We start from the raw sequence: 12,129 nt of genomic DNA on the forward strand, positions 1-12,129 counted from the left end.
CATGGGTTGAACTGGATGGACATATGTCTCTATTCAACCTCTTACATGTCACTTTTATCAGCAAAGTTCATGGTAGAACAGTTTTGTACAGTAAGTAGGGGTTTCATGCTCAGGCTTCTTGGTGAGTCAACACAGCATTCTGAGTCAAAGTAACAGGTCTGGTCAATGATTTTATACAATTTAAAAATGCCATTGTTTATACAATGGAAGGAAGGTGCTTTTTTTTTTTTTTTAATCACTAAAGTTACAAATGTCCATTTTATTGTCAATACGCCTTTATTCCACTTTTCAGTGCACCCTTCATTGGCAAAGGACAAAATGTGACACTATCGAAATCACAACACTATCAAGAAACAAAGGTTATGGTTGACCGGCTGCAAAACCGGTGCAAAAAGTGGTAGCACATTGATCATAGAAACAAAATCCTATAAAAACAAACAATGGGGTATTTTTCCTAGATAACATTTTTTTCTTGGGCAGATCTCAGTCGCTTGTTTGGTATCTTTATTAGACTGCTCTCCGTTGAATGGCAGACAACACGCGGTAACAACTCTTGTGTCTTTTACACCCTACTACCTCCATGCCTTCTACTACTTTGTGTATCAAGGTACAAAGCAGGGGTGTCTGTGAAACGAATACTAGGAGAGATTTAGAACATAATTCTTCACCAACATGTTATTGTGCCTATGAGCACATTATTTGATATATAATAAACCATGGGATTTCCCTTTGAGATCTGTTTCAGTTGTAAAAGTGCGTGCAAGTCCTGTGACATGTGCAGTATAACAATGAGACGCGTACAGAGGAGGAAGACTTGAACTCTGCAGATAACCATTTAGTGACGAATTTAGGAGTCTAAAATATATTATATGAAACAAACACAGAGAAACATTTTGGTTCCAAAACAAAAATGTATTTCACCTTAATCTATACATGCTATATGTGTCATGCCAATGATGATTGTACAATTTATAGTAAAATATCACATCTCAATTGACTTCTGTTAAAGTACAATATATATCACGGTAAAATAAACATCAAGTTTTGCAATAATCTTTCAGTGACGTGACTACTTGGATGTCACAGCAACATGCTAAAGCGTTAGTGGCACAGCCACCACGTTAGTTACCACCAACTTAAATAAAATGGCATGTTGTGCATTATTTTTAACACACAATACTTCTAAATCAGATGCTGCTTTGAAAGCTACAACAGCGACAGAGCCATGAACTTAGTACTTAAAGCTGCTGCAGTACTAGATAGATTTTCTTCAATATATTAAGCTGACATTTTCTTGACTCCGAGGCCCAATCATGACACGGTGGTCACTTCTGCTATAAGCTTATGTTGGATAGTGACCAACAAAGTTGCCTTTGCATTTACTTCTTTCCATAGTGCAGGTACAGTACTAGCATTTTGTAGGAGCTTTCCAAAAGGTCTTTATTGCTGATTTTGCCTCGGAAATAAAATTACAAAGGAGAGATGAGCAGTATTTGAAATATTTTTGCTCTATATTCCGATTTCACACATTAACCAAAACAGTCTACATGTTATTGTATATGTGGTGATTGGTTTTAAATTAAGAATGAACATAATTGATAATATATACATCTTAGTAACAATTGAATTATTCACCTACAAAAACAAAAGGACCTCATCAAATTTACAATGGATGGCACTTCATTGTGATACAGTATACATTCTCAATGTAAGACCTATATGCAAATCTACTAGCCCAAGAGTGGCCAACTCCAGTCCTCAAGGGCCACCACCAAGTCAGGTTTTTATGCTATCCCTGCTGCCGGCTCAATCTGGGTCTCAGTCAATGACTGAGCCGCCTGTGCTGAAGCAGGGATGTCCTTAAAACCCAATCTGTTTGTGGCTCTTGAGGACTGGAGTTGGCCACCCCAATACTAGGCAGTGACGCCATCCTCTGCAACGCTGGCCAAGGAATGTCTCATACAGTATTATTGTGCACATTAGCTTTTCCCCTCCTTACTGCTAAGCGGTCTAATTGATTACTTACACTACATTATTTACAATAGATTCAATATCTATGTTTCAAACGCTGATTTAAAAGCAGCCGTTCCGCTACCTGTTTTTTTTTTTTACACATAGGTGGGAATTGATGGGTTGCTGGTGCTGAAATGCATTAATTGTAGCTCTGGGGACCCCTTGTTGCCGGTACCGCGGGCTTCCAGGGGAATGTCATGCTTCAATTGCCCATGTTACTGGAACCAATAGGAAGCCATAAGGTCAACCTTCAGGGCTTCCTATTGGCCCGCGTGACACAGGTGACTGAAACAAGGCAGTACTGGCGCTAACTGTCCTGTTATGTATCTCGGGAACCAGGAGGTGCCCGGATCAGAAATTAACGTGGTTCAGCTACAGGGATCCTCTGCTTTCCACCTATGTATATAAAAAAAATAAAAGGGACGGGACCTGAGGGGAGGAACTGCTCCTTTAATAATAATAATAATAATAATAATCAAGTAGTATCCAAATTGGTTAACCATTTCCCTACCAGAAGGGTCTTCCATTTGTTGCTTCGCAGGCAGTGAATGGGGTTAATGAAATGTTATTTGGGGGTCTACCCCGCTGAATTAACTATGCAGTTGCAATCTTCCCCATCAGACCAAAATTAATCTTAATTTCCATTGTTTTGTGGAACCAGACCAGTCATCCTTAAAGGAGATTTACCTTTGAAAAACAAAACAAAAATGAATTACTCCCTTAGGTGGGAATAAGGGGGTCTCCGGCGTTCAACGGAGTTAATTTCAGCTCCAGGGACCCCCTGCTGCCCAAGACACTTACCGCTAAAGATCACGCCGGTATCTGAAATCTGTGGGCCAATAGGAAGCCGCAAGGGATGATGTCGCAACTTTCTATTGGTCCGCTGGAACCTTAAACACACACTGTTCAGACTACCGGCAGCCCCTTCAGGGGCAAGTATCTCGGAGCTGAAATTAACGCACCTCTGCTCCGAAAACCCCCTTCTTCCAAACTAGCCCCCACAAAATAGTTTTCTTATCGAGGGCTAAATGAATGGACTATTTTCATGTGGAGGGTTTTGTTGATGTATTAAAACATGGGATTGAAACAGAGCAAAAACAGATTAAAAGGTAAGAACACCGTTCATTACCATGGAACAGCATCAAGTTCCTGACCTACAATTTGCCATACAGCTAGGATCAGAATTCTCAGTGTGTAAGGGTCAGCATTCAATGAGCAGCACAAATCATTCTGTCATTCACATTTATGTTACTTGGGGGGAAAAACAAACAACCCTACCCCTTTATTTGCCTTTTGTTCACCCCAATCATATGCTTCGGTGTGCAATTACCCTGCAGCTTTCTATTTTTGTTCTGCTTGTTATATTGAAAGAGACTTTTAAATATTGCAGCTATTGCCGTTTCATCAGCCATGATCACAGAGTTCTCTCTCCTCAGCACAGCCTGCTTGCATAGTGGGATTGAACCAATTATTTCCGTTGCACTGACAACTCAGGGATTGACGGGCAAGGTGCTGAAAACCTCCACGCTGTACTGCTTGTTCAGGCGTAGAGGGAGAGAAGCCCTTAAACATGTTCAAATTCGCACTGGCCTGAGCAGATTGAAACATTCTGAACGCAGTGATAACAATCTTTCAATTTACTTGTCTTTTTAGATATCCCTCATTCAATTATGGAGCAGCTACATATTTTTCGCAGTAGAAGACAACCTGCTATTTCATTATGGCAGTATACATACATCGTGTTTAAAACCTATGCTTCCACAGTGAATATATTGCATCAAAGTGGTTAATGCATTCCTTTCTAATAGAAGATGTATTCTGCTTGTAGACACCACTAATTTACGTAGGGTGGGCCTACAAAAGTAGAAAACAAATCTGATGTTATGGTTTAAGATCTCGGGAACAAAATGTCACATTAGCAGCTTTGGAGCCCACAGCAAATCATTTTTAACCTTATAGCCCACAGATGTTGCTGAACGGAAAATTAAATGCAGCCAAGGCTTGGTATTTTGCTGTTGCAGACCATCTTATATAACGTTATACTGGAAGTTGCAAGTTATATTCAGCCCTGATATTAAAATCCAGTGTGCTCGGGCTGCAAGAAGCAGCTTCTTCAAGCTCATTGTCCCACTGCCATCAGCCTCATTAGTTCGATGCATGTCCTTTGCCGAGTTACTGTACTAAATCTGTCAAATCAAAGAAGGAAGAGGATGTTATTAAAAGCAGCATTAGTTCAGATTTTGATAGACACTACATTTACCCATTATAAGCTTTATTGGCACTATGTATTAAGGCAAACAGTAGTTTATTGAAAAAAGTGGTACAATGAGACATTCTCATCTTGTATCCTTTTAAAATGGTGTTCACGCAAAGAATTTTGTACCAAGCAGGGTATGGTAACCAAAATCAATTAATTACTATTCTGTTTTCATTTTTTGTATATTCCTTAATCAGACTAGGATGATAATAGCAATATACCGGTATACAGAGGCACTCCATTTGCCTAATAATTGATAAAGGAATCCCATCATTGCTCCTATATTCAAAGAAGAGGTGTGTGTATGTGTGTGTAATATATATATATATATATATATATATATATATATATATATATATATCATAATACTGAGTTAAGTTATGGTGAGTAAAAAAAGTGACAAAAACCCTCCACAGGTCTGCAACCCCGCCTTTCCCCATTATCACCCAGCATACAGCACTTCCACTGCAGCAAGGGATTCTGGGAAATGACATGCAAATGAGCACACTTTTTGCCTCAATAACCATTTTTAACATGGTTCCCTATAGGCTTAAGATTGCTGCATGGTCACAGCTTTGAGCACAGCCAGGGTTAAGGTACATACCCAGAAAACCACCCACAGACAGCTGTTTCGACCTTGATGGGTCTCATCAGTGTGGGGTTGATTTTAACTGGGTATGCAAGAGAGGCTATGGGATAGGCTATACCATAATACTGAGTTAAGTTATTTCCCAGAATCCCTTGCTGCAGTGGAAGTGCTGTATGCTGGGTGATAATGGGGAAAGGCGGGGTTGCAGACCTGCCTAAGACATGCAGATGAGCATACAGTTGTATTTGCATATTTGCTTTCCTGTGGAGGGTTTTTGTCACTTTTTTTACTCACCATAACTTAACTCAGTATTATGGTATAGCCTATCCCATAGCCTCTCTTGCATACTCAGTTAAAATCAACCCCACACTGATGAGACCCATCAAGGTCGAAACAGCTGTCTGTGGGTGGTTTTCTGGGTATGCACCTTAACCCTGGCTGTGCTCAAAGCTGTGACCATGCAGCAAGCTTAAGCCTATAGGGAACCATGTTAAAAATGGTTATTGAGGCAAAAAGTGACACTGTGTGCTCATTTGCATGTCATTTCCCAGAATCCCTTGCTGCAGTGGAAGTGCTGTATGCTGGGTGATAATGGGGAAAGGCGGGGTTGCAGACCTGCCTAAGACATGCAGATGAGCATACAGTTGTATTTGTATGTATATATATATATATATATATATATATACCATGTTTAAGCAGACAAAAATATAAAGTTTCGGGGACACAGCCCCTTTCTCATACTGTCACCCATGTGCCACCATCTTTTTATTTTTTTTGCACACACATATATATATATATATATATATATATATATATATATATATATATATATATATCAGCAAAAAAAATAAAAAGCTGGCGGCACATGGGTGACAGTATGAGAAAGGGGCTGTGTCCCCGAAACTTTATATTTTTGTCGGCTTAAACAGGAAGGAAACTTCAGCACATTTTTGCAAGTACATCTGTGTGCCTCCATGTGAATAGAAGTTCAAAGCCAAGTGTTTAATAGCACATAGAAAAGGGAGAACAATGACAGCAAGACATGCCACATTTGGTACAGTACGTGGCAATATCGGATGCGCTTCAAGTAACTACTCCGCCAGCTCCTACTAATATTTCATATAACATATGACAATATATTTCACTGACTGCTATGGGAACAAATAAACTACAGTTGTCAATGTAGTGCTAATGTGGGTGAATAGGGGGCAACCAGAGTAGTTCAGACTCCAATGTACATAAAACTAATAAAAGGCACGTATCAAACATCAAGAATAAAAAATAAATAAAAAAAAGTGGGAGTTTTACTCTGTATTTTAACATTTTCCCTTATAGTGTGACATTTCCCCATAGGCTTTACTGTGCATGGCAGTAATAATTATACTTATAATGTATAAAATATTATAATAATGGATAAAGGTGCAATATAAATGTTGTTATAAATAAATGACAAGTGCAAGGCTGACTATTCTAAATGATGAACAAATGCCATCATTTTTGAGGTCATCATCCATCAAGTGATAAAAGATCATGGCTTTTAATGTTGATGTACAAAGACTCAACAAAAGTTCTACACCAAAGCATTTACCAATGTTTTACATTTTGAAACAGCCAACACAGCAATACACTATCTTATATATAATGATTTTCAGTTTCCAAACCTCATCACTCCCTTTGGTTAATTATTCATTCTGTGACAGGGACCATTTGGGAACAAGAGGGGTTATTTTAAAATGGTGTGATTGTAATATAAATGTAAGACTAAGGCCTTGTCCAGCGTGAAGGTGAGCGAGCTTGCGAGATGTGACACGCGGTCAAACACATGATCGCAATGAGACTGGAGCGGTCCACACTCAGCTGCTTGGAGAGACAAATACATTTGATTCTGCTGCTCGCTGGCACGTCACGTAAGCGGTATGCCCAATGAGGGCGAACTAGCTCCGTGAAGTCACGCCCGCGCCCCCCCCCCCCCCATGCGCGCGCAACTCCAATTTTTGAACAGGACACAAATCGCTCCTGCTTCTCATGCGCCTGACGTCACGGCGCTCGAGCGTGCTCACTCTCAGCCTAGCCACGGCCTTGGGGACTTATTCAATAAAGTGGGATAGTGCCAATTTGGTACAACCACACAAACTCCCATTCAAGTTAATTTACTTTATCTAATACGCCCCTTAGTTTATTTAGCAGTGATGTATCACCATTTATTTTTTTTAAAGGGCTTGCTTGGGTCATGCACTTTAATGTTGGTAACCTTTTGAAATTCAGGATTTGTCCTCTTTATGTTAACACATCATATATTACCTTCATTACATTGGATCTTTAAATCAACAGATTGTGTTAAGTTTAGGCTCTTGACTTGGGCTGCTAAATCCATCAATCAGATTTCTATTACAGGCATCAATGTTGATGCTTTCGCTGGATATCTTGGAGTATGTGGCCTGCCCAGTAAAGTCCAGAAGATCCTCCAGGGCTCTGGAGTGATGCGTTCCATTTTGGTCCAATGGCACACTGGGAATGAGGTCATTCAATGGTGAAAATTCTGGGATGGATATGAGTTCTTCTTTAGAGACTGGACTGTGAATGCAACAAAAACAATTGTATAGACAGACGTTTCAGCACCTCTTTAAGCAAACCAATACTGTATTGTACTATATGTATCCACGAAAGCAGTCAGTCAGGGAGTGAACAGGTCTGTAATAATACATTTGCAGTTGTTTACATCGCGTACATCTTTAAATGTGTAGCCAACCTTAAATGGTCAAAAAAAAATCAATATTGCATATATTTAAGTTTTACATTATTCATGTCTTTTTTTTCTGAGATATTATGCTATTTCTCCTGTAACGGTTTTATAGGATAACCCTAATAGCAGCATGCTCTGTGTGTATTGTACTGTATGCTCTGTTATTTTTGCCATGCTGTTCAGAGTTAGGCATTTGGAATAATGTTTTTTTTCCCGTTTTAGAATATGTTCAAACACTGAAATAGTACAGGGATAATGATGTGGCTTACAGCAGTGCCAATAATACTGTAGGTACAGATCTGCTGCATAGATTTCTAGTTTGCATTTGCCGTCTAGAAAACCTATTACACACCCTGACTTGGAATCAAAAGTTTATATGTTTGTTCTTTTATTGCAGCAGTGGTTCCTGCCATAAACTGCACTCTGCTAAATAAGTAGAGGGGATCACCCTCCAACCAAAGAAAACATTAAATGTACCTCCCAAGCATTACCATTTAGCATCCAAAAATTCATAAAAAGAAGGGGATGAAAAAGATAAGCTGGGGCTAACCCATTGGCCGGGCTGTCTATGTTTCATGCTTTGCTTTGGATAGAAGAAGTATAAGGAAGTTTAAGTAAGGACCACATTTCTGTTTGGATAGATTTTTTAGACTGCTATACTTATTCAAGAGACATGTTGCAGCCTCTTTTGGATTTTACGATTGGGGGCAACATAAGGCAAGCAATTTCTTTATTTAACCCCTTCAGTGTCTGAAGGTCCTGTCACCGTGGTCCTGGCCTCTCCAGCACTAGCGATCACGTGATCGCTCTTCCCGAGTCCTCACGTGATCGCTTCCATTCATGGAAACTGAAGGGGAGGGTCATCCTTTCTGTTTAGCTTATTGTGGTGCTCCACTGCAACCCCCCCCCCCCCCAGAATAGGAGGGAAACCCAATGACGTACAACGTACGTTATATGGACTCTACGGGTGCCACACGTAAATCACATTCACTGTACTATATGTGTATAGGGCAAACATTTGCCTTTTTGACATAATCATGTATGGCTGCCAAACATCACTCTGCTAATAATTTGCACTCTTCACTGGCCCAGAACCACACAGGCTCATTAATGACTTAACAAGGCGTAACCCAAGTTAAGGCCTTGTTAAGTGCCAACATGCATCTTCCATGTTCACTAACGCAGTGTTAGGTGCCAGAAAAAACGTTAGTAGGAATATTTGTTTTGAGCATCATTAGCCCTAAAACCACCACCACCACCACCACCACCACCACCACCACCACCACCACCACCACCACATCCATAGAGCTCCAATCTTAGTTAAGGCAGGGATTTAACAAGATGTTATTTAGGTCATAACAAAATGTGGCATTACTCTCCTCCAAATCCTTAAATGGAAGAATCATTCTTCTTCTCAAGCTCTCCTTGGCGAATTGGTTAAACCCTCTACACAGCTGAGCTGAAAAAGTAAAGCTTGGCTCCATAATTATGTTTTTTCCCGAAGCTGAAATGACACCCCAGACTACTCACACTAATGCACAACATACACTGGCGACACACTTTATCGCAGTGCGGCCAGATCCGCAAGCCGGGAGATTTCCCGGCTTGCTAGTGGCCGCCCCTCGGCGTGCCGCGCGTCATAGACGCGCGGTCACGCGTCTTCGGGAGCCTGCGCCCCCTGCACGCGCGTCCAGGGCTCCCCGAGGGAGCCCTGGTGTCCCGCGATCGCGGGACAGCGGCAGGGGGTTCCGGGGGACCCGGCGGACCCGGCAGCGGTAGGGAGAGCGCCCCGATCGGAGGGCGCTCTTCCGCTGCTTCGGCGCGCGCCCGTCACACTCGGGCGCGCGCCAGGCTACTGCTGCGGCACAGAACGGGCAAATGCTCGAATAAACTGTGCCGCAGCAGTACAATAGGGAGGGAAGTAATACTGTGGCACATACAATTATTACTTCAAAAGTCTGTATTTAAAAATACATATATTTACATTTTTCAAGATAACCTCTATGTGCGGCAGAACATTTCCCTTTTTATTAATTAGACTGTAAGCTCCTCGGGGCAGGGACTCCTCTTCCGAAATGTTACTTTTATGTCTAAAGCACTTATTCCCATGATCTGTTACTTATATTATCTGTTATTTATTTGATTACCACATGTATTACTACTGTGAAGCGCTATGTACACTAATGGCGCTATATAAATAAAGACATACAATACAATACAATACAATACAATACAATACTGGATATTGCATGTACTTCCAGCACTACTACCACAATGAAGAAACATCTACTAAACGGCATGAGTGTATTCTGTTCCTATACTTTACTATTCAAAAGTAGTCATCAAAAGTACTACTGCCATAGCGGGCTCAGGTAAAGAAAATGGTAATTTGTGATGTGATTTTGCAATAGGCATGTGTGACAGGGTAAATAAAAGCCACCAGCTATATGCCTGGCAGACATATGTTTAGCCTGCAAAGCAGCAGTGACTAGGTTAACTTTTCATGGCAATTAGTTGACTCCCAGCTGCCTAATTAAGGTGTGTTAAAAACCCCAGGATGTGCACACATGCCTGGCTGGTCAGCAGACAGGAGTGAGTTAGTGGAGAGATTACTGAATCAAGGTCTGTCTTCTTGTATCCTGTCTGAAGCCTGGGAAATACCATAAAAACTCTGGAGAGAGAACAGCTTGATTTAAGGTCTGTTTGCAAAGTACATTTTGATGAACTGTTGTGTCTTGCACGCTGAAGAAAACCTGTTTTGTTTACATGCTGAAGATAAGCCTTTTTTTTTCATTTGTTTGCTGATAAGAAGCTATTTGTTTTTGTGTGCTGTGTGTTTTAAGGCTAAAATAAATAAGCCTTATTCAAAGAACCCTTGTGTGTAGTTGCATCTACGCTGCAACAGCATGTGAACGTATACATCCTTTACATTTATGGAGGTCTTCGCATCTCTTGGTTGAAGGGCGTAAAGTATGGAATGAAGAGACTATCTTGAAAGACCTTATCCGGAGAAACCGGTTTAACCTTCTCAGATCTAAAATGGCTCGAGTCACCCGAAGTTTTCTGTACTTGGAATATCCTTGAATAAATCCCCTTGTTTCATTGATGTCTCGGCACCCTTGAAATTACTTTTGTTAGTAATAGATGGGTAATAGTTTCCCTTAAGGCTTGTCATTCTGTTTGAATACCTGGGAGCTGGGGATTCTGTGACAATCATTTCTCTTGGTATTGAAAAATTCTAGAGAGTATCCGCCTATGACGGTTTCCAAATTCCAGGATCTGTGATAGTGTGGGCCCATTCTTCCAGGTAGTTGGAAATTCTTCCTCCAACTGCTGTTTTGGTCGGCTGGGGCCGCTGACCTTCACTATGCATTGAACCTCGATTATGCTCTAGATCTCGGTCCGGAACCCTGAAAAAATTGGGATGCAGATCTGTTACCGTTTTTGCTTTCTGTGCTGAGGTAGGTATTGACTTTTACCTCTGGAAGTTGTACTGATTATTTTATCCAATATTTCCCCGAACAATAATTCCCCCTCAAAAGGCAAGGTGCATAACCTATTTTTTAAAAGGTATCTGCAGATCAAGAGTGAAGCCATAGTACTTCTGGAGGCCATAAATCACTGGAGGCCATGGATCTTGCGGCCACACAGACAGAATCATAAGAGTCCTCACACATAAAATCCACTGCACTTCGGGTCTCTTCCAGATTTTAAAACTATTGATCTCTGTACCCATTCTGGAATATCTTCCCATATAACGGACAACCAGACTGAGTGCCCTAGCCACTGATGCTGACACAGCTGGCTCATTTGTGGCCCTGCTAGAAACTATTTTGAAAAAAGATATCTAACTTGGGTCCTCTGCCTCCAAAGGTAGCCCTTCTGGTGAGCCTTGAAATAGGCACATCCACCTTGGGGACAGCTTCCCAGAACTTGACATCAAGACGTCGGAAAGGGTACATCCTGGTGAAGCATCTGGAGACAATTTCAGATCTGGTTGTTCACATTCTTTTGTAATGATATCCTTTATTGCCTTATGTACCTGAAATCAAGACTTTAAGAGAACCTTCAAATAAAACATCCTGGCTGGAACATACCTGGTCCGGTTCCTGAATGCCCATTATTGTTTGAATGAACTAAATTAGCTCCTTTACATGATCAATGTCAAAAGCTGTTTTCCCTTCTCTATGCTGCTGTTGTTCAGCGTTAGAGAAGATCTAACACTCCTGAAATTATTCTAATTTGAGTTGAATCTTCCAATACTTCCAATACGTGACCTTTTTTTGTGTGTTGTTACTAAAGATTGAAAAATATTGCAAAGGTTTCAGCTACAGTTGATTTTAACCCCCCAAAATCATAGCAATATCTCCAGGTGGCTGGGGCTTTTTTAGGGAGCACGCATACAGGACAACACTTCTCCTTGCAATCAGCTGGAAGCTTTTTTGTCTCCGGAGCCACAAATGAAATATTATCTTTTCTTAATGCCTTTTTAAAGCCTTCTTAACAGACGGAGTATGTTACTAAAGA

At 40.9% G+C, this 12,129-nt stretch overlaps 1 protein-coding gene across 13 annotated transcripts in view; it reads right to left on the reverse strand.

Moving 5' to 3' along the window:
* Positions 1-891: 891 nt before the first annotated feature.
* Positions 892-12,129, reverse strand: part of MAP7D2 (MAP7 domain containing 2) — a 124,956-nt gene continuing 113,718 nt past the window's right edge. For all 13 annotated transcript variants that reach the window (XM_075594314.1, XM_075594313.1, XM_075594309.1 and 10 more), the window contains 2 exons: positions 7,161-7,433; positions 892-4,199 (listed from right to left, as the gene is read on the reverse strand). In XM_075594314.1, coding sequence (XP_075450429.1) covers positions 7,184-7,433 — 250 coding nt within the window. In that variant the 3' untranslated portion in view covers positions 892-4,199; positions 7,161-7,183. The remainder of the gene's footprint in view (positions 4,200-7,160; positions 7,434-12,129) is intronic.

This window comes from Ascaphus truei, chromosome 3 (genome assembly GCF_040206685.1).
Source record: "Ascaphus truei isolate aAscTru1 chromosome 3, aAscTru1.hap1, whole genome shotgun sequence".
NCBI classification, from domain to species: domain Eukaryota; kingdom Metazoa; phylum Chordata; class Amphibia; order Anura; family Ascaphidae; genus Ascaphus; species Ascaphus truei.